The 23,716-nt window shown below is 46.8% G+C and overlaps 1 protein-coding gene across 4 annotated transcripts in view; it reads right to left on the bottom strand.

Moving 5' to 3' along the window:
- Window positions 1-23,716, bottom strand: part of LOC139558453 (PHD finger protein 14-like) — a 146,207-nt gene that overhangs the window by 109,933 nt on the left and 12,558 nt on the right. For 3 of the 4 annotated variants that reach the window (XM_071373588.1, XM_071373589.1, XM_071373591.1), the window contains exons 6-12: window positions 16,806-16,965; window positions 14,768-14,879; window positions 13,976-14,113; window positions 11,028-11,173; window positions 10,496-10,672; window positions 10,148-10,254; window positions 8,677-8,783 (exon numbers count right to left, since the gene is read on the bottom strand). In XM_071373588.1, the coding sequence (XP_071229689.1) occupies window positions 8,677-8,783; window positions 10,148-10,254; window positions 10,496-10,672; window positions 11,028-11,173; window positions 13,976-14,113; window positions 14,768-14,879; window positions 16,806-16,965 (947 nt within the window). Of the gene's footprint in view, window positions 1-8,676; window positions 8,784-10,147; window positions 10,255-10,495; window positions 10,673-11,026; window positions 11,174-13,975; window positions 14,114-14,767; window positions 14,880-16,805; window positions 16,966-23,716 lie in introns of all 4 variants that reach the window. The other variant, XM_071373590.1, reaches the window with a different exon arrangement.

The raw sequence follows: 23,716 nt of genomic DNA, 5'->3' as shown, positions 1-23,716 counted from the left end.
GGAGAGAGAGAGAGAGAGGTTACGTAGGGGGGGAGAGAGACAGGTTACGTAGGGGGGAGAGAGACAGGTTACATAAGGGAGAGAGAGAGAGAGAGAGGTTACGTAGGGGGGAGAAAGAGAGAGACAGGTTACGCAGGGGGGAGAGAGAGAGACAGGTTACGCAGGGGGGAGAGAGAGAGACAGGTTACGTAGGGGGGAGAGAGAGAGACAGGTTACGTAGGAGGGAGAGAGAGAGAGACAGGTTACGTAGGGTGGAGAGAGAGAGAGAGACAGGTTACGTAGGGTGGAGAGAGAGAGAGAGACAGGTTACGTAGAGGGGAGAGAGACAGGTTACATAGGGGGGAGAGAGAGACATGTTACATAGGGGGGAGAGAGAGAGAGAGACAGGTTACGTAGAGGGGAGAGAGACAGGTTACATAGGGGGGAGAGAGAGACATGTTACATAGGGGGGAGAGAGAGACAGGTTACATAGGGGGGAGAGAGAGACAGGTTACATAGGGGGGAGAGAGAGACAGGTTACATAGGGGAGAGAGAGAGAGACAGGTTACGTAGGGTGCAGAGAGAGACAGGTTACGTAGGGGGGAGAGAGAGAGAGAAACAGGGTACGTGGGGGGGAGAGAGAGAGACATGTTACGTAGTGGGGAGAGAGAGAGAGACATGTTACGTAGGGGGGAGAGAGAGAGAGAGAGAGACAGGTTACGTAGGGGGGAGAGAGAGAGAGACAGGTTACGTAGGGGGGGAGAGAGAGAGACAGGTTACGTAGGGGGGGAGAGAGAGAGACAGGTTACGTAGGGGGGGAGAGAGAGAGACAGGTTACGTAGGGGGGGAGAGAGAGAGACAGGTTACGTAGGGGGGAGAGAGAGAGAGACAGGTTACGTAAGGGGGAGAGAGAGAGAGACAGGTTACGTAGAGGGGAGAGAGACAGGTTACGTAGAGGGGAGAGAGACAGGTTACGCAGGGGGGAGAGAGAGACATGTTACATAGGGGGGAGAGAGAGAGACAGGTTACATAGGGGGGAGAGAGAGAGAGACAGGTTACGTAAGGGGGAGAGAGAGAGAGACAGGTTACGTAGAGGGGAGAGAGACAGGTTACGCAGGGGGGAGAGAGACATGTTACATAGGGGGGAGAGAGAGACAGGTTACGCAGGGGGGAGAGAGAGAGAGACAGGTTACGTAAGGGGGAGAGAGAGAGGTTACATAGGGGGGAGAGAGAGACATGTTACATAGGGGGGAGAGAGAGACATGTTACATAGGGGGGAGAGAGAGACAGGTTACATAGGGGGGAGAGAGAGAGAGACAGGTTACGTAGGGTGCAGAGAGAGAGAGAGACAGGTTACGTAGGGGGGAGAGAGAGAGAGAAACAGGGTACGTGGGGGGGAGAGAGAGACATGTTACATAGGGGGGAGAGAGAGACAGGTTACATAGGGGGGAGAGAGAGAGAGACAGGTTACATAGGGGGGAGAGAGAGAGAGACAGGTTACATAGGGGGGAGAGAGAGAGAGACAGGTTACATAGGGGAGAGAGAGAGAGACAGGTTACGTAGGGTGCAGAGAGAAAGAGAGAGACAGGTTACGTAGGGGGGAGAGAGAGAGAGAAACAGGTTACGTGGGGGGAGAGAGAGAGAGAGACATGTTACGTAGGGGGGGAGAGAGAGAGAGAGAGACAGGTTACGTAGGGGTGAGAGAGAGAGAGACATGTTACGTAGGGGGGGAGAGAGAGAGAGAGAGACAGGTTACGTAGGGGGGAGAGAGAGAGAGAGAGACAGGTTACGTAGGGGGGAGAGAGAGAGACAGGTTACGTAAGGGGGAGAGAGAGAGAGACAGGTTACGTAAGGGGGAGAGAGAGACATGTTACATAGGGGGGAGAGAGAGACAGGTTACATAGGGGGGAGAGAGAGAGAGAGACAGGTTACGTAAGGGGGAGAGAGAGAGAGACAGGTTACGTAAGGGGGAGAGAGAGAGAGAGACAGGTTACGTAGGGGGGAGAGAAAGAGAGACAGGTTACGTAGATGGGAGAGAGACAGGTTACGCAGGGGGGAGAGAGAGACATGTTACATAGGGGGAGAGAGAGACAGGTTACGCAGGGGGGAGAGAGAGACATGTTACATAGGGGGAGAGAGAGACAGGTTACGTAAGGGGGAGAGAGAGAGAGAGAGACAGGTTACGTAAGGGGGAGAGAGAGAGAGAGACAGGTTACGTAGGGGGGAGAGAGAGAGAGACAGGTTACGTAGGGGGGAGAGAGAGAGAGACAGGTTACGTAGGGGGGGAGAGAGAGAGACAGGTTACGTAGGGAGGGAGAGAGAGAGACAGGTTATGTAGGGGGGGAGAGAGAGAGACAGGTTACGTAGGGGGGGAGAGAGAGAGACAGGTTACGTAGGGGGGAGAGAGAGAGAGACAGGTTACGTAAGGGGGAGAGAGACATGTTACATAGGGGGGAGAGAGAGACAGGTTACATAGGGGGGAGAGAGAGAGAGACAGGTTACGTAAGGGGGAGAGAGAGAGAGAGACAGGTTACGTAGAGGGGAGAGAGACAGGTTACGCAGGGGGGAGAGAGACATGTTACATAGGGGGAGAGAGAGAGAGAGACAGGTTACGTAAGGGGGAGAGAGAGAGAGAGACAGGTTACGTAAGGGGGAGAGAGAGAGAGACAGGTTACGTAGAGGGGAGAGAGAGAGAGACAGGTTACGCAGGGGGGAGAGAGAGACATGTTACATAGGGGGGAGAGAGAGACAGGTTACATAGGGGGGAGAGAGAGAGACAGGTTACGTAAGGGGGAGAGAGAGAGGTTACATAGGGGGGAGAGACAGACATGTTACATAGGGGGGAGAGAGAGAGAGAGAGACAGGTTACGTAAGGGGGAGAGAGAGAGAGACAGGTTACGTAAGGGGGAGAGAGAGAGAGAGACAGGTTACGTAGGGGGGAGAGAAAGGGAGACAGGTTACGTAGATGGGAGAGAGACAGGTTACGCATGGGGGAGAGAGAAACATGTTACATAGGGGGAGAGAGAGACAGGTTACATAGGGGGGAGAGAGAGAGAGAGACAGGTTACGCAGGGGGGAGAGAGAGACATGTTACATAGGGGGAGAGAGAGACAGGTTACGTAAGGGGGAGAGAGAGAGAGAGACAGGTTACGTAAGGGGGAGAGAGAGAGAGAGACAGGTTACGTAGGGGGGAGAGAGAGAGAGACAGGTTACGTAGGGGGGGAGAGAGAGAGACAGGTTACGTAGGGGGGGAGAGAGAGAGACAGGTTACGTAAGGGGGAGAGAGAGAGAGACAAGTTACGTAGAGGGGAGAGAGACAGGTTACGCAGGGGGGAGAGAGAGACATGTTACATAGGGGGGAGAGAGAGACAGGTTACATAGGGGGGAGAGAGAGAGAGACAGGTTACGTAAGGGGGAGAGAGAGAGAGAGACAGGTTACGTAAGGGGGAGAGAGAGAGAGAGACAGGTTACGTAGAGGGGAGAGAGACAGGTTACGCAGGGGGGAGAGAGAGACATGTTACATAGGGGGGAGAGAGAGACAGGTTACATAGGGGGGAGAGAGAGAGACAGGTTACGTAAGGGGGAGAGAGAGAGGTTACATAGGGGGGAGAGAGAGACATGTTACATAGGGGGGAGAGAGACAGGTTACATAGGGGGGAGAGAGAGAGAGAGACAGGTTACGTAAGGGGGAGAGAGAGAGAGAGACAGGTTACGTAAGGGGGAGAGAGAGAGAGAGACAGGTTACGTAGGGGGGAGAGAGAGAGAGACAGGTTACGTAGGGGGGAGAGAGAGAGAGACAGGTTACGTAGGGGGGAGAGAGAGAGAGACAGGTTACGTAGGGGGGGAGAGAGAGAGACAGGTTACGTAGGGGGGGAGAGAGAGAGACAGGTTACGTAAGGGGGAGAGAGAGAGAGACAAGTTACGTAGAGGGGAGAGAGACAGGTTACGCAGGGGGGAGAGAGAGACATGTTACATAGGGGGGAGAGAGAGACAGATTACATAGGGGGGAGAGAGAGAGAGACAGGTTACGTAAGGGGGAGAGAGAGAGAGAGACAGGTTACGTAAGGGGGAGAGAGAGAGAGACAGGTTACGTAGAGGGGAGAGAGACAGGTTACGCAGGGGGGAGAGAGAGACATGTTACATAGGGGGGAGAGAGAGACAGGTTACATAGGGGGGAGAGAGAGAGACAGGTTACGTAAGGGGGAGAGAGAGAGGTTACATAGGGGGGAGAGAGAGACATGTTACATAGGGGGGAGAGAGAGACAGGTTACATAGGGGGGAGAGAGAGAGAGAGACAGGTTACGTAGGGTGCAGAGAGAGAGAGAGACAGGTTACGTAGGGGGGAGAGAGAGAGAGAAACAGGGTACGTGGGGGGGAGAGAGAGACATGTTACATAGGGGGGAGAGAGAGACAGGTTACATAGGGGGGAGAGAGAGACAGGTTACATAGGGGGGAGAGAGAGAGAGACAGGTTACATAGGGGGGAGAGAGAGAGAGACAGGTTACATAGGGGGGAGAGAGAGAGAGACAGGTTACATAGGGGGGAGAGAGAGAGAGACAGGTTACATAGGGGGGAGAGAGAGAGACAGGTTACATAGGGGGGAGAGAGAGAGACAGGTTACATAGGGGGGAGAGAGAGAGAGAGAGACAGGTTACATAGGGGAGAGAGAGAGAGAGACAGGTTACGTAGGGTGCAGAGAGAAAGAGAGAGACAGGTTACGTAGGGGGGAGAGAGAGAGAGAAACAGGTTACGTGGGGGGGAGAGAGAGAGAGAGACATGTTACGTAGGGGGGAGAGAGAGAGAGAGAGAGACAGGTTACGTAGGGGGGAGAGAGAGAGAGAGAGAGAGAGACAGGTTACGTAGGGGGGAGAGAGAGAGAGAGAGACAGGTTACGTAGGGGGGAGAGAGAGAGACAGGTTACGTAAGGGGGAGAGAGAGAGAGACAGGTTACGTAAGGGGGAGAGAGAGACATGTTACATAGGGGGGAGAGAGAGACAGGTTACATAGGGGGGAGAGAGAGAGAGAGAGAGAGGTTACGTAAGGGGGAGAGAGAGAGAGACAGGTTACGTAAGGGGGAGAGAGAGAGAGACAGGTTACGTAGGGGGGAGAGAAAGAGAGACAGGTTACGTAGATGGGAGAGAGACAGGTTACGCAGGGGGGGAGAGAGAGACATGTTACATAGGGGGAGAGAGAGACAGGTTACATAGGGGGGAGAGAGAGAGAGAGACAGGTTACGCAGGGGGGGAGAGAGAGACATGTTACATAGGGGGAGAGAGAGACAGGTTACGTAAGGGGGAGAGAGAGAGAGAGACAGGTTACGTAAGGGGGAGAGAGAGAGAGACAGGTTACGTAGAGGGGAGAGAGACAGGTTACGTAGAGGGGAGAGAGACAGGTTACGCAGGGGGGAGAGAGAGACATGTTACATAGGGGGGAGAGAGAGACAGGTTACATAGGGGGGAGAGAGAGAGACAGGTTACGTAAGGGGGAGAGAGAGAGGTTACATAGGGGGGAGAGAGAGACATGTTACATAGGGGGGAGAGAGAGACAGGTTACATAGGGGGGAGAGAGAGAGAGAGACAGGTTACGTAGGGTGCAGAGAGAGAGAGAGACAGGTTACGTAGGGGGGAGAGAGAGAGAGAAACAGGGTACGTGGGGGGGAGAGAGAGACATGTTACATAGGGGGGAGAGAGAGACAGGTTACATAGGGGGGAGAGAGAGAGAGAGACAGGTTACATAGGGGGGAGAGAGAGAGAGACAGGTTACATAGGGGGGAGAGAGAGAGAGACAGGTTACATAGGGGGGAGAGAGAGAGAGACAGGTTACATAGGGGGGAGAGAGAGAGAGAGACAGGTTACATAGGGGGGAGAGAGAGAGAGAGACAGGTTACATAGGGGAGAGAGAGAGAGAGACAGGTTACATAGGGGAGAGAGAGAGAGAGACAGGTTACGTAGGGTGCAGAGAGAAAGAGAGAGACAGGTTACGTAGGGGGGAGAGAGAGAGAGAAACAGGTTACGTGGGGGGGAGAGAGAGAGAGAGACATGTTACGTAGGGGGGAGAGAGAGAGAGAGACATGTTACGTAGGGGGGAGAGAGAGAGAGAGACAGGTTACGTAGGGGGGAGAGAGAGAGAGAGAGACAGGTTACGTAGGGGGGAGAGAGAGAGAGAGAGACAGGTTACGTAGGGGGGAGAGAGAGAGACAGGTTACGTAAGGGGGAGAGAGAGAGAGACAGGTTACGTAAGGGGGAGAGAGAGACATGTTACATAGGGGGGAGAGAGAGACAGGTTACATAGGGGGGAGAGAGAGACAGGTTACATAGGGGGGAGAGAGAGACATGTTACATAGGGGGGAGAGAGAGAGAGAGACAGGTTACGTAAGGGGGAGAGAGAGAGAGACAGGTTACGTAAGGGGGAGAGAGAGAGAGACAGGTTACGTAGGGGGGAGAGAAAGAGAGACAGGTTACGTAGATGGGAGAGAGACAGGTTACGCAGGGGGGAGAGAGAGACATGTTACATAGGGGGAGAGAGAGACAGGTTACATAGGGGGGAGAGAGAGAGAGAGACAGGTTACGCAGGGGGGGAGAGAGAGACATGTTACATAGGGGGAGAGAGAGACAGGTTACGTAAGGGGGAGAGAGAGAGAGAGACAGGTTACGTAAGGGGGAGAGAGAGAGAGAGACAGGTTACGTAAGGGGGAGAGAGAGAGAGAGACAGGTTACGTAAGGGGGGAGAGACAGGTTACGTAAGGGGGAGAGAGAGAGAGAGACAGGTTACGTAAGGGGGAGAGAGAGAGAGAGACAGGTTACGTAAGGGGGAGAGAGAGAGAGACAGGTTACGTAAGGGGGAGAGAGAGAGAGAGACACAGGTTACGTAGAGGGGAGAGAGAGAGAGACAGGTTACATAGAGGGGAGAGAGAGAGAGACAGGTTACGTAGAGGGGAGAGAAACAGGTTACGTAGAGGGGAGAGAAACAGGTTACGTAGAGGGGAGAGAAACAGGTTACGTAGAGGGGAGAGAAACAGGTTACGTAGGGGGGAGAGAGAGACAGGTTACGTAGGGGGGAGAGAGAGACAGGTTACGTAGGGGGGAGAGAGAGACAGGTTACGTAGGGGGGAGAGAGACAGGTTACGTAGGGGGGAGAGAGAGACAGGTTACGTAGGGGGGAGAGAGAGACAGGTTACGTAGGGGGGAGAGAGAGAGACAGGTTACGTAGGGGGGAGAGAGAGACAGGTTACGTAGGGGGAGAGAGATCGAGAGACAGGTTACGTAGGGGGGGAGAGAGAGAGACAGGTTACGTAGTGGGGAGAGAGAGAGAGAGACAGGTTACGTAGTGGGGAGAGAGAGAGACAGGTTACATAGTGGGGAGAGCGAGAGAGACAGGTTACATAGTGGGGAGAGCGAGAGAGACAGGTTACGTAGGGGGGAGAGAGAGAGAGAGACAGGTTACGTAGGGGGGAGAGAGAGAGAGAGACAGGTTACGTAGGGGGGAGAGAGAGAGAGAGAGAGCGAGAGTGAGCGAGAGGTTATGTAGGAGAGAGAGAGACACAGATTATGTAGGGGAGAGAGAGAGACAGGTTATGTAGGGGGAGAGAGAGACAGGTTATGTAGGGAGAGAGAGAGACTTCATATTATCTCCCAGAGATTACTAGTCTACCTCCTTCTCCACACCCACCCCGCGCACTCAAAACCCACCCCGCGCACTCAAAACCCACCCCGCGCACTCAAAACCCACCCCGCGCACTCACCCTGTCAGGGGCTTTATAGCCGTATCTGTAGCTAGACTTCTAATCTTAACGATCCTTCTCGCTCGATCCCCCTCTCCGTCTTTCTCCAACTCTCTCACCGTCTCCAAGGCCGGGGCTGCTTCTCTCTCCTTCTCTCTTTCTCTCTTTCTATGCATCTCTCGCTCCCTCTCTCCGTGTAAAAGCATGTCGAGCGGTGCAATTAGCAACACACACTCCATTAATAAGGCTTAATACACGTGGCAGAAAGACTCAACGCTACATTAACTCTTCTGACTTTAACGCTGCTGTTTTATTCCCTTCTTCATTGGGCCTGATGGAGCGAAGCTGCCCTGCGCCGCCACACCCAAGTCACATGGCGAAGGATAGATGAAAGGAGATAGAGAGAGAGCGAGCGAAACGGCAAGGGCCACAGAGATGGAGGGAGAAAGAGATGAATAGAGCGAGAGATGAGAGATGGAGAGAGCTAGACGGAGGAAGAACAACAGGGCTCTTAAAATTGTATTTTTCATGGTACATAGTAAAACGGTGGTTAATGTATTGTAGAGCAAAGCGATGCGGTTTATGAATGACACACTGTGTGTTTCTGAAGACTAGAGGCCATGCAGTACAAAGACATAGCACAGCTTCAGTGTGAGGACTCAGAGCAACGCTACTGGAGAATCACTGGTAAACCCCTAGTGACTGGTTGATAACAGTGCGGATTAACATTTTGTCCACTATCTCCCTGGCCGTGTCTACTACCACAGAGAAGTCAAGCAAGCATTTTATTAGGTGACTTTACGGCCTGTACCAAATCAAATCTAATTTTATTGGTCGCATACACATATTTAGCAGATGTTATTGCGGATGTAGCGAAATGCTTGTGTTCCTAGCTCCAACACCACTACTAAACTAGTTGTAGTCGACAAGCAGCTTCTTCAGGTTCTTCTAACAGTGTGTTTTCCACCACCACTAACCTTGTTGTAGTCGACGTGCAGTTTCTCCTGCTCACTCTCCAGCTTGTCTTTCAGGTTCTTCTGTTCAGAGATATTGTCCTGGATCTGAATCATCCTCATGTTCCTCTCTGCATAGCAATAAGGACACCAATCAATAAACCACCATCACAATCTACACACATCAATAGGACCGATCCCAATCTATCTCCATCTATACACAGGAAAAGGCAGACGAGAAACACGGTGTGCCAATCTGATGGGAGATAGCTGGGGGGTGGGGGATGTTGTTCTGATGGGAGATAGCTGGGGGGTGTTGTTCTGATGGGAGATAGCTGGGGGGTGTTGTTCTGATGGGAGATAGCTGGGGGGGTGTTGTTCTGATGGGAGATAGCTGGGGGGGTGTTGTTCTGATGGGAGATAGCTGGGGGGGTGTTGTTCTGATGGGAGATCGCTGGGGGGTGTTGTTCTGATGGGAGATAGCTGGGGGGGGTGTTGTTCTGATGGGAGATAGCTGGGGGGGGGGTGTTGTTCTGATGGGAGATAGCTGGGGGGGGGGTGTTGTTCTGATGGGAGATAGCTGGGGGGTGTTGTTCTGATGGGAGATAGCTGGGGGGTGTTGTTCTGATGGGAGATAGCTGGGGGGTGTTGTTCTGATGGGAGATAGCTGGGGGGTGTTGTTCTGATGGGAGATAGCTGGGGGGTGTTGTTCTGATGGGAGATAGCTGGGGGGTGTTGTTCTGCTGGGAGATAGCTGGGGGTGGGGGATGTTGTTCTGCTGGGAGATAGCTGGGGGGTGGGGGATGTTCTGATGGGAGATAGCTGGGGGATGGGGGATGTTCTGATGGGAGATAGCTGGGGGATGTTCTGATGGTCGATAGCTGGGGGTGGGGGATGTTGTTCTGATGGTAGATAGCTGGGGGATGTTGTTCTGCTGGGAGATAGCTGGGGGTGGGGGATATTGTTCTGATGGAAGATAGCTGGGGGTGTTGTTCTGATGGGCGATAGCTGGGGGATGTTGTTCTGATGGGAGATAGCTGGGGGATGTTGTTCTGATGGGAGATAGCTGGGGGTGGGGGATGTTGTTCTGATGGGAGATAGCTGGGGTGGGGGATGTTGTTCTGATGGAAGATAGCAGGGGGATGTTCTGATGGTCGATAGCTGGGGATGGGGGATGTTGTTCTGATGGGAGATACCTGGGGGGTGGGGGATGTTGTTCAAGGTTACACACGTTTGAACGTACATGTATACGCACACTCGCAAACACACACACACAAAAACGGTCGAGCAAACACATATCTGGCAATGGCATCATCATTCATTTTGGGGGTCTTTATCCAAGGCTACATGCTGAGAACCTATAGAACTCTGGCACATCTGTCTTTATTCTGGAAGCATCTGTCTTTAGTAACAACATTGACTAGAATAGTGTATTAGGTTGGTATTGTAAGTCTATGTAGCCATCAGTACAGATGGTTTTTGTTTCCGTACTCACCCAGGTAATAGTTGACGAAGTCTGCAGTGAGGGCGGGCTGCTTGTGTTTCCTGCGTCCGTCCACACTTGCGCTGATGTCTGACGTGTCTACAGGGAAGATGTCCGTGCTGAAGAAGAAAATGAGATTTGAACCGACAACCCTCTGCTTCCTGGTCCACCTCTCTGACCTCAAAGCCCCTCCCTGACAATGTGAAAAAGTTGCAGCTCTCGCGCATCCAGCTAAAAAAAATCTTTATATTGGATTTTTTTTTTTTTTTTTAAGTATGGAGCGTGAATTCTACATTTGGGCTGCACCTCAATTCTTGGTTGCCTGAACACTGTCTTTTTCCTACAGACATTAACTCCTACCTGATGCCCATGAGCTCGGCCTTCCTCATGAGCTTCCTGATGGCGGAGGCGCTGGAGGTCAGGGGTCGTGGAAGCTTCTCCCGGGGGACCCAGGCCTGGGGCCGCGTGTTACGGGACAGCTCTGCCCTGGCCCGGTACTGCTGCAGCCGGGTGGTGATACGGGCCTGCCAGGGGTTCAACACAACACAAAGAAACACACACTTCATTATCTAATGACAGTCTACGTGTGTCCCAAATGGCACCCTATCCTATATATGGGCCCTGGTCAAAAGTAGTGCATTATATAGGGAATAGGGTCCCATTTGGGATGCAGACATTACAACTTACAACCTCTCCAGGTTGTTTCTGCTGTGTTCTCCAACTCACTTGTTAACATAAAAAAGTCAATCAGTTGAAGACTGAATCTTGCATATAGAACAATTAACTATGAAGTAAACACTGACAAGCATTTCTATTCATGTTCAAAGACAACATTCTGCAGCCCTAACAGGGGCAAGCCAGTGTGAGTCTGAGCCAGTCTTGACCTCTCACCTGTGCCTCAGGGGCCAGCTGCTTCTCTTTGTCCTGTAGAGACGCCTTGCAGTAGGACTGGAGTGCCAGGTAGTTCTTCCTCTTCCACTTCCTGTCATAGCGGTCCGCATGCTGCTTACAATACGCAAAGAAGGGATCGGCTATGTCCTGGGGAAACAGACGTACACACACACACACACACACACACACGTTCAAAACCTGACCGACCACAGGTGAACATCGCTTCTTGTGCACTGTGTATGGCATGTCTTTCAGCTCTCTTCAGTCAAGAGATCTGTTTTCCTGTGTAAAATAGTCACTTACAGCGCATTCGGACCACTTGAATTTTACCACATTTTGTTATGTTACAGCCTTATTCTAAAATGTATTAAATAGTTTTTCCCCCCTCATCAATCTACACATAATACCTCATAATTAAAAAAAAAAAATGTAAATGTATAATTCTATTTTTTTTACTGAAATATCACAATTACATAAGTATTCAGACCCTTTACTCAGTACTTTGTTGAAGCACCTTTGGCAGCGATTACAGCCTCAAGTCTTCTTTGGTATGACACTACAAGCTTGGCACACCTATATTTGGGGAGTTTCTTCCATTCTAGTCTGCAGATCCTCTCATGCTTTGTCAGGTTGGATGGGAAGTGTTGCTACACAGCTATTTTCAGGTCTCTCCAGAGATGTTTGATCGGGTTCAAGTCTGGGCCTTGGCTGGGTTACTCAAAGATATTCAGAGACTTGTCCCGAAGACAATCCTCACAGTCTTGGCTGTGTGCTTTGGGTCGCTGTCCTGTTGGAAGGTGAAACCTTCGTCCCAGTCTGAGGTCCTGAGTGCTCTGGAGCAGGTTTTCATCAAGGATCATCTCTGTACTTTACTCTGTTCATCTTTCCCCGATCCTGATTAGTTTCCCAGTCTCTGCCGCTGAAAAACATCCCCACAGCATGATGCTGCCTCCACCATGCTTCACCGTAGGGATGGTGCCTGGTTTCCTCCAGATGTGACGCTTGGAATTCAGGTCAAAGAGTTCGATCTTGGTTTCATCAGACCAGAGAATCTTGTTTCTCATGGTCTGAGAGTCTTTAGGTGCCTTTTGGCAAACTCCAAGCGGGCTGTCATGCGAGTGGCTTCCATCTGGCCACTCTACCATAAAGGCTTGATTGGTGTAGTGCTGCAGAGATGGTTGTCCTTCTGGAAGGTTCTCCCATCTCCACAGAGGAACTCTGTCCGAGTGACCATTGGGTTCCAAGTCTCCTCCCGGACCAAGGCCCTTCTCCCCCGATTGCTCAGTTTGGCTGGGCGGTCAGCTCTAGGAAGCTGGTGGTTTGTGCTTACAAACTTCTTCCATTTAAAAATGATGGAGACAACTGTGTTCCTGGGGACCTTCATTGCTGCAAACATTTTTTGTTACCCTTCCCCAGATCGGTGTCTCGACACAATCCTTTCTCAGAGCTCTACGGACAATTGCTTCGACCTCATGGCTTGGTTTTTGCTCTGACATGCACTGTCAACTGTGGGAACTTATATAGACAGGTGTGTGCCTTTCCCATGTCCAATCAATTGAATTTACCACAGGTGGACTCCAACCAAGTTGTAGAAACTTCTCAAGGATGATCAATGGAAACATGATCCACCTGAGCTCTTTTTCGAGTCTCATAGCAAAGGGTCTGAATACTTACTGAATACTTATTTTATTTTTAATAAATTTGCAAACATTTCTAAAAGCCTGTTTTCTCTTTGTCATTATGGGGTATTGTGTGTAGATTGATGAGGATTATTTTTATTTGACATTTTAGAATAAGGCTGTAACGTAACAAAATGTGGAAAAAGGGAAGGGGTCTGAATACTTTCCGAATGGACTGTATATAATTCAAAATAATAATTGTTTCATTGTTATGCGAGAAACATAACATCCATTTAGTGCTCTCATAGAGTGATGAACTGTGCTCAATGCTGAAGTAGAGTACATCTTATTCCTAGAACTGAGTTCAGCGAGGGTGATTTTTCTCAGAATTGGTCTTCCAAATTCCAGGTAAGAAAAGAGCGAAGAACAATGAAAGCCTCTACTTCTTAATTATTTTCCATATCCACAACAACCATACAGCTCACCTACAAGGTCCTACGACCTTTTCTTTCCCCCTCCCCCTCCTCAGTCAGGGAGAAAAAAAAAACACTCAAACTCAACTGTTTTTCCCCCCAGACAGGCAGTCAGCCCCTGGCTCCCCTAGAATCGTTTAGGCTTAAGGTGTTTTGGCAGATTTTATCAGAGGCTTCACCTGTTGATAGGGGCCCTTTGCCACAGCTCAATGGATTAAGTGGATAGCGGTGAGTAGGCACTTTCTGGGCCGGGTTTATCAGTACGCCGGCCGCCTTTGTGCCGCAGAAATAAGTGGCGCGAGGTGCATACATCAGCTGCACTGCAGACGGATCCTGAATACCAGCTATAACCAGATCCTTAGAGTGTCATCATTATACAGCCTTCCATGTTTTATTACATTCTCAATATAAGACTCTGCCTATAGCAGGAGGTTGATGAAGGAGCCAGTGCCAGTTTAAGAGACTGTTTTAAAGGACTAGTCGTTTGTAAAATGAATACGTTACTGTCTTCTTATTGCAAGGAGTGACCTGAATCCTCCACTAAGTACCCCCCCACCCCCCTATGTTGTTCAAATGCATTTCAGGGACTGTGAATGAGCTGTGCAAAGCTGTCAAAAGGTGGCTAATTTGAAGAATCTCAAATCTAAAATATATTTTGATTTGTTTAACACATTTTTGGTTACTACATGATTCCATATGTGTTATTTCATAGTTTGTGTCACTAGTCACTATTATTCTACAATGTAGAAATCAGTAAAAATAAAGAAAAACCCTGGAACCAGTAGCTGTGTCCAAACTTTTGACTGGTACTGTACATATACACAGGGTCACATGATTCATGTCCGGTCTTCTCTCACCTCCTCCGCAGCGGCCTCTGAGAGAAGCCCCTCCCTCTGAGCACAGGTCACATGGAAGTAGGATCGGCACATGCCAGCATCACAGCTGATACACACGCCTGTCCGGGCGAACCGGGCGTCCTCGCAGAAACTGCACTCCTAGACAAAAGAGAAAGCAAAAACATAGGTCAGAAACCCTACTTATGAACAAAAGGTAAAAAGAAAATGGAGATCTCAGAAACTGCACTCAGGGACAAAGGAAAACCTAGAGGTTCAGAAACTTCAACATTGACTTCGCTCAGTTCTGCCAAAGGTACAAGGTGACCACTTGGAGAAACTTGCATATGCTTTAATTATTCATTTTTATGATAATACACATTTTTCAGCAGCAATTTCTTTTCAGTGTGAAATGGCCCTGGATCATATTTGTAAAAGTCACTCTCTTCAATAAAAGTGTATTCTATTGGCTTAGTGACCCTCAACAGGGTTTCAGCTAGAATGAATGTCAGAGTGACTGTACGCTGATGGATCACTATGTTAAAGTTGGATGTAAAGTGTTGGATGGTAACCAACCACACGAGTCACTTTATTACTGTCTTAATGTGCTGCTCCTCATAAACCGGACTTATTCATTAACAGACAATGGGAATCCAAAAATCTAAAACACCTTCCTCAGTCTTCCACTATGATAAAGCATGTTTGAAGTAATACGGATTGATTTTGTTTCACACAATTTACACTGTTTAACAGAATCTTTCGATCACCATCATCTTTATTCTGTAAAACATTTCAAAACATTTCCTTTGTACTTGCCTTGGCCCCATACTTGGAGTAGTTCATCTCTGTGAGAGTCACTGGTCGTAGTTTATCAATGTCCCCAAACGCTACTCCAGGGACGTAGAGCGCACAAACCACATGGACCCATCTAGACAATATACATGAAAACAAACAAAGATGCTTCAAATAGCCCCATTGCTGATGTATGTGCCTACTTAACCAATGAAAGCAAAGACCCTTATACACATTGAGAGTATACTAAACAGAGACTGGGTAGTCCACGTGAAGTAAACACAAGCTTTTTAATGGTCACAATTAAAGCGTTTGAACAGGATCTTAAACACGTACAAATTTGTAACATTGTAAGAATTGGAATGGCAGGATTTTTTGTTGTTGCAGGATGTAACATATAATACAAAATTGATGACGTTGTACACAATTGTGCACAATTTTCGGGGTCCCGTTTTGGCTTGTGAGTGCAACTTTCAAAGCTACTGGCTAAAATTATACAAAACCTTTATAATGCATCTTTAAAGAGAAGATTGACCCATTTTGAACGTTATATTATATTTGTGCATCTCTGAGCGATGTTCTATCTATTCCCTGGGTCATTTCATGTGTATCTGAGCTATTGCCGTTCAAGCAGGCAGAAATTCTGCCGGTATGATATAGCATTGTGATAAAGTCTCTCTCACTACACTGGAAGTTAATAGGAATATGACTTTTAGATTCATACAGGTCAGATTTCAATACAGGTCAATGTCATAACGCGGGAAGTTGTCTTCTCTCAAATAAGCCATTGATCATATTTTTGTGATATTACTACCTCAAGATATGTGTAATTTAAAAGAGGGTCCAACACATTTCTCCTATTTGTCTGCCTCTTCAGTCCAGGGTGTATTGCATGGTGTCGTTGAGAATGTCAGACTCCACTCTGTGAAGCACATCGATCTGCAGGATGAACATGGTGAGATTGTAGACTCCCAAATTGATAGTGCAATTTGTTCAGGCGATTTTACAGCCAACTAGCTACTTCACATGCTGATATTGACTTTGGTATTATTTTGTGTAGCTACGTTTGCTAGCTAGCCAGCCCATAGAGAGATCAGTGCATTGTGGGTGTTGTAGTCGACTTGAGCTGCAACAGATTTCCACAACAATGTTCACGTTGCTACCAACCTTATTATATCGACAAAATGAAATATTTGTTCACAAAAAAATACTGTTCTCACATATTAGTGTTATGTAACAATGTAAATAATAGGAAGGAGTGCTTTTGGGGGGATTTTTCCTTTAAGTTATATTAGTAAATTTGTGCTGACAAAGCTCTATTAAATTAGGCACTGCAAAAGCGTAAAATGTAAACAATGCAAAATCAGAAAACTTCACTCAGATAATTAACTGAAATTAATCACTTAAAAACTTGGAAATCTTCAGAAGTTGATTTCAGCAGCCCAAGCCACACTCTCTGACTGAGCATCCGCTTGGTGTGACACAATTTCAAATGCAGACTTTGGGGAAGAGAATCCGAAGTCCAATATAAAGATATCCATCTCCACAGTTTAATTTGCTGTGTTTTTCATGCTCTAGTGAAGTAGTAAATTCGGGTGCAGGCTGGCTGAGGAGCACCATCAGCGTTAGTGTGGCTGGAGTCTCCACGCTTCACATAACACTCTCTCTCTCTCGCTATCCCTCACTGTCGCTCCTCTCTTTTTCTCCCCCCCCCCCCCCATCTTCTTCTCCTTCCCTCACTTGCTTTCTTTCCCCTCTCTCTATTCCTACCCTTCTCTCTTTTTCTTCCCCTCTTTCTCTCCCTCACTTTCTCTCTCCCTTCTCCATCTTCTATACTTTCTCCAATGCTGAATGTAGGCAAGGAGAGGGCTTGTCTACAGTAAATGACCATTAATGGCCAACAACTTTTGTTGAAGTAGTTGATTTCCTATAGTGTAGGTAATTCCTAGTGTGTTGATTGCAATTCCTACAGTGCACGTGATTGATCCAATGTAATGCTCCGAAACAGGCAAATTAAATCATGTGAAAAATCATAAAATCAGTGTGTCGAATCATGACCCACCTCCCAGCGTCAGTCTCTTTGAAGATCCCGTCCTGATTGGGGCAGAGCTCACAGCTGGGCGTGACTCCGTTCTTGCAAGCATCGCAGAACCACGGTTCCGTGGAGTTCTCCGAGGCGGAACTCATGATGGAGTCACTCTCACCGTCCACTCCATAGCAACCTGGAACACATGTAGAATGTCTGTCAATTACATCATCAAAGGTGCATTCCATAACGCTGACCGGTAGCTAATACTGGCTAACATATTCCATTAGGTTTTACATTTGCTGTGAACATTGTGTCGTTAGCTAGTATCTAACAGTTCCAACTTTACAGATTTGTATCTATTCTATCATGCAATAGCTCTGACTATCAGAGTAAGGGTTGCAGAATCCATTACAAGTTGGTGGATCCTCTCAAAAAAGGTGCAAAGGCTGTGTCACACTTAGGACTGAGAAGACCAGAGACCAGTGCCCTGACAAGCACACAACATGGTGTCAACTTGCTGTTTGCTAGTTTCCCCTCAAACCTCCAGAAAGATTTAGATTCTCTCTTAAACCTTTTGCTCCAGCTTTCTAAAAATGGGGAACATTTGATCATATTATCGAGACCTAAGACTAGAGAAGAGAGAGAAGCCACACGCCACAAGCAAAGCATGTTAATGTTGTATTCTTCATTTTCCAGGGTTTCCAAAACAATTACTTTCGTTGATGCGGTTTCTATGGCTGCTATTATACTGGCCGAACGTGATCCGCACTACCAATGAGGGCAGCAATCAGCCGCTCTGCCTTCCATTGAAGAGATAACACACGGGCTCCTAATTCAGTCAAACAGCCTCCAGGCTCTCTGAGCTATGGGAGAGACTCACAAATCAAAGGCTCAATGTTGTACATACTCTGTATGCTCGTCACTCTGGACCACACTGGGGAATCAGTCCAGTCTGAAGACCCACTGGCGGCAAACATCCAGAAGCCACACCAGACGGCAATGTTAATTCAGTTGTATGTATGTTTGTTTTCTTTCTCTCAGTGCGTAGATGTCTTCTATAGGTGCTATCTGATTGTGTCCATTTGTTCTGCATCACAGGGAATAGACAGGCTAGAGTGGATTGAAAGCGATGTTGGTCAGTGTAGAAAATAGGGGGGGGGGGGGTAATATAGTGTACTGTTGTATCCTGCAGGTTTATTTACGACCAGGTAATTGGCTTCATACTGAGAGGAAGTCCAAGTCAGAATGACATTAATCAAGTCAGGATTACATCAATCAAGTCAGGATTACATCATTCAAGCACTGATTATTTCAATAGGGCAATTAGTACACAGCTGGAGCTTCACCCTGACCTCCAAACCACAATCTCTGCCTCACATTTAACTAAAAGAAAACAAAAACCATTTCCTTCCTTCTCAATGCCACATTTAACAACAAGAAAACGAAAACCATTTCCTTCCTTCTCAATGCCACATTTAACAACAAGAAAACAAAAACCATTTCCTTCCTTCTCAATGCCACAATTAACTACAAGAAAACAAAAACCATTTCCTTCCTTCAATGCCACATTTAACTACAAGAAAACAAAAACCATTTCCTTCCTTCTCAATGCCACATTTAACAACAAGAAAACAAAAACCATTTCCTTCCTTCTCAATGCCACATTTAACTACAAGAAAACAAAAACCATTTCCTTCCTTCTCAATGCCACATTTAACTACAAGAAAACAAAAACCATTTCCTTCCTTCAATGCCACATTTAACTACAAGAAAACAAAAACCATTTCCTTCCTTCTCAATGCCACATTTAACTACAAGAAAACAAAAACCATTTCCTTCCTTCAATGCCACATTTAACTACAAGAAAACAAAAACCATTTCCTTCCTTCTCAATGCCACATTTAACTACAAGAAAACAAAAACCATTTCCTTCCTTCTCAATGCCACATTTAACTACAAGAAAACAAAAACCATTTCCTTCCTTCTCAATGCCACATTTAACTACAAGAAAACAAAAACCATTTCCTTCCTTCTCAATGCCACATTTAACTACAAGAAAACAAAAAACATTTCCTTCCTTCTCAATGCCACATTTAACTACAAGAAAACAAAAAACATTTCCTTCCTTCTCAATGCTTCCTTCTCAATGCCACATTTAACTACAAGAAAACAAAAACCATTTCCTTCCTTCTCAATGCTTCCCCCCGCAGTATGTGCGTCAGGACAAAAGGTTAAGTCCCCAGGTGCTCCAATATAGCTCAAGGTTATATTACTGAAAATATATTACTGAAAATACTGCTGGCAACAGTTGTGCTTAATAGTGATTGGTGCTTTTAATCAAAGAAACCGGGTTGTGAACGATCACCACGCTGGTTTTACCGACTTACGGCTGAACAGTCGCCGCAAATCTCCGATGTTCCTTTTGAACCGAGATACAAAGCTGGAAGCACTAAGCCATGGGGTGCTGGCTAATGTGAGCTAAGCTGACCAAAAGTGATGACTACGGGATAGCTTTATAATCCTCCAAGTGAAGATTATCCTTGTCAGAAATGACGAGCTTGGCAGTTAAAGAGGGTATAGGGGGCAGGGGTAGTGTATAGTGTCTACTAAATCAAGATGTACTTTTAACTGTATCAAGATTTAACAGTGAAAGAAAGGTCTCTCTGGGTATATGGTGTTAACATATACAGGTGTGAATATGAGTGTGTGTGTGGTTCTGAATCTCCATCTGTTCTAATATGAAGATGAGGGAGGAAGTGTTGGACTATCTTCTTCCCAGGATCAAAGGAGAAGTAATGGGCACACCTCATATTGGTGAGAGAGCAATCAGTTATTTTGACAGTGCATAGATGGGTTCCCATTTTCATGTTGGCAGCGATGTCACACTAATCATCTCTTTACGGTTCTCAACACACCCAACATAATGTCCATCTCTGCCTCCTGAGAGTGAGGTGGAGAGAGTACACACAAACACACCTGTCAGAGCAGCGCCATTAAAGGGGAATTCAGTTCATTATTATCTATGCTGCTCCAGTGCTACCTGCTTCATCATTACATCCATCATTAGATCCCATTTAGATTTCAAATGCAAATGAATTCAGATGGAAGTGGAACAAATCAATATTCCTCATGTCTATTACGGAATACACAAATATCTCCAGTCCAACAGTCAATATTTTGAGAAAAGTACGTAACCGCGGTGTTCTCTTCCTACATGCAGTTCAGTTTTAATCAATTCAACAAACCATTAGGCTAGGTAAAAACAGGTTTGAAATATATACGCTTTTTGTGATTTAACTCATGTAGTTTTACTCACATTTACTCTATTCTAATCTCTATCTCCAGTTGAATCTATTCATCTCACTCTGTGGCTGCCTGTCAAAATATTTATTTTTCTCCCACCGAAAAAATACAAAAACTCAAGCATCCAGCATGTTCAAGATGGATGCTCTCAGATTAGTTCAATTCAATTTTTTCATGAATGGTAACACTTTCCATTCCAAGATTAAGTGGACCTATTCAAAAGCACTCATATAAGCAGAGCCGGTGTGCAAAATGGGGCATCAGAGACAACACACACAACTCTGATCTCACTGAACAACACCAATTACACATGATGTAATTGATGGTTTTCATGACAGATGTGTGTGTGAGTGTTTTCAGAAGGATGGTTTTCAGATCTTCCTTTAAATCAGCCGCACTGAATTCAAATTCCATAATAAGATGGAGAGCGATCTCTCAAAACATTACTTTATTCTGCTCCTTTTTTAAAAACAATGCAATCATTCCCATGGCCAGTAAACCATAGAATAAATCAGTTACTCGTTATAAGGGGGAGAAAAAACAAGGCTACTACGGATTGATAGCGTTTTAATTTTGCATTTCAATTAGATTTGCTAAACCTGTTTTGAAAGGAAGACTGAGACAGAGAAGGAGAGGGGTAATTCAATAATACGTATAATTCAATGTTCTCATCTGACAAAGGCCTGATAATGGATTACGAGGCCATTTCTAAAATGAAAACTAACTGTCAATAAGCAGCTTCACAATGCCTTGCTTTCCTCTGTGGGTGCTGGGGTCCCATTCATTCATTTACCTGTACTTCTCCTCCTCTAGGATTGAATTCATTTGAAGACACTGAAGACATTTACTATGCATTTGAGAGTGGTTAGATGCATTTGAGAGTGGTTAGATGCATTTGAGAGTGGTTTAGAAAACTATTCTCCAGCCTCAACATAGAAAATCAAGTGGCAGGGCTGTTAGGCGTGGTTCTTTAAATGCATTTCAGGGGCTTCAGGGGCTGCCCTTGTGGCATTAGTGTTTCTGCAGTTAGTTGAAACAGCATGAGGGAAAACATGGTTTTTAACCTTGAGCTGAGCAAGGCCCTTAATTACCCTGGTGTAGAACAGGACAATATGGAGGCCATATGTCTGCTAAGCACGAAGCACTTTATGAACCTCATCTAAAACTGCTATCACCTTACCAAGGCTGTCTTCAAATGGAACTACTAAGAGGACTGCGTGACAGACGAACGACAAGAACAGGTATTGACAAATGACTATGCATAGTCTACTAGGCCTATACTTCAAACAGTACAAAGGCTAGACTCTTTACAGCTATGCAACAGACTAAATTATGTCGTATGAAATGGACAACCGGTTGAACATAATGCTCAATTAAAGGAATGAGGTGCCATTTCAGCCGCAGTCATACACTGTGAAGCATACTTACATTAAAGGAGGATAGAAGGAAACAGTGTAGGATTTGTGCCTATACGATATCTGTAGCGGATTTACAGTACAAAGGCCCCAGGACACTGCCAGAGTGTCAGAGAGAGAGAGAGAGGACATTCGTCATCTACTGGGGCCTCAGTCAACTGTCTTTCTGCAGTTATTACAGTACGACACACACCAGACCAGTTACAGTCAACTGTCTTTCTGCAGTTATTACAGTACGACACACACCAGACCAGTTACAGCCAACTGTCTTTCTGCAGTTATTACAGTACGACACACACCAGCCCAGTTACAGTCAACTGTCTTTCTGCAGTTATTACAGTACGACACACACCAGACCAGTTACAGTCAACTGTCTTTCTGCAGTTATTACAGTACGACACACACCAGACCAGTTACAGTCAACTGTCTTTCTGCAGTTATTACAGTACGACACACACCAGACCAGTTACAGCCAACTGTCTTTCTGCAGTTATTACAGTACGACACACACCAGACCAGTTACAGCCAACTGTCTTTCTGCAGTTATTACAGTACGACACACAACAGACCAGTTACAGCCAACTGTCTTTCTGCAGTTATTACAGTACGACACACACCAGACCAGTTACAGTCAACTGTCTTTCTGCAGTTATTACAGTACGACACACAACAGACCAGTTACAGCCAACTGTCTTTCTGCAGTTATTACAGTACGACACACACCAGACCAGTTACAGCCAACTGTCTTTCTGCAGTTATTACAGTACGACACACCAGACCAGTTACAGTCAACTGTCTTTCTGCAGTTATTACAGTACGACACACACCAGACCAGTTACAGCCAACTGTCTTTCTGCAGTTATTACAGTACGACACACAACAGACCAGTTACAGCCAACTGTCTTTCTGCAGTTATTACAGTACGACACACACCAGACCAGTTACAGTCAACTGTCTTTCTGCAGTTATTACAGTACGACACACAACAGACCAGTTACAGCCAACTGTCCTTCTGCAGTTATTACAGTACGACACACACCAGACCAGTTACAGCCAACTGTCTTTCTGCAGTTATTACAGTACGACACACACCAGACCAGTTACAGTCAACTGTCTTTCTGCAGTTATTACAGTACGACACACACCAGACCAGTTACAGTCAACTGTCTTTCTGCAGTTATTACAGTACGACACACACCAGACCAGTTACAGTCAACTGTCTTTCTGCAGTTATTACAGTACGACACACACCAGACCAGTTACAGTCAACTGTCTTTCTGCAGTTATTACAGTACGACACACACCAGACCAGTTACAGCCAACTGTCTTTCTGCAGTTATTACAGTACGACACACACCAGACCAGTTACAGTCAACTGTCTTTCTGCAGTTTTTACAGTACGACACACACCAGCCCAGTTACAGTCAACTGTCTTTCTGCAGTTATTACAGTACGACACACACCAGACCAGTTACAGTCAACTGTCTTTCTGCAGTTATTACAGTACGACACACACCAGACCAGTTACAGTCAACTGTCTTTCTGCAGTTATTACAGTACGACACACACCAGCCCAGTTACAGTCAACTGTCTTTCTGCAGTTATTACAGTACGACACACACCAGCCCAGTTACAGTCAACTGTCTTTCTGCAGTTATTACAGTACGACACACACCAGACCAGTTACAGTCAACTGTCTTTCTGCAGTTATTACAGTACGACACACACCAGCCCAGTTACAGTCAACTGTCTTTCTGCAGTTATTACAGTACGACACACACCAGACCAGTTACAGTCAACTGTCTTTCTGCAGTTATTACAGTACGACACACACCAGACCAGTTACAGTCAACTGTCTTTCTCCAGTTATTACAGTACGACACACACCAGACCAGTTACAGCCAACTGTCTTTCTGCAGTTATTACAGTACGACACACACCAGACCAGTTACAGCCAACTGTCTTTCTGCAGTTATTACAGTACGACACACACCAGACCAGTTACAGCCAACTGTCTTTCTGCAGTTATTACAGTACGACACACCAGACCAGTTACAGTCAACTGTCTTTCTGCAGTTATTACAGTACGACACACACCAGCCCAGTTACAGTCACAAATGGTCATTGTAAGGACTAAGGCTGTGGCAGTCACAACATTTAGGCAGCCGGTGATTGGCAAGCAAATAACTGTCGGTCTCACGGTAATTGACAGTTAAACACATTCAG

The sequence above is a fragment of the Salvelinus alpinus genome, chromosome 29, assembly GCF_045679555.1.
Source record: "Salvelinus alpinus chromosome 29, SLU_Salpinus.1, whole genome shotgun sequence".
Taxonomy (NCBI): Eukaryota; Metazoa; Chordata; class Actinopteri; order Salmoniformes; family Salmonidae; genus Salvelinus; species Salvelinus alpinus.
Note: the sequence above shows the minus strand (reverse complement) of the source record. Positions and strands in the feature narration are given on the sequence as shown.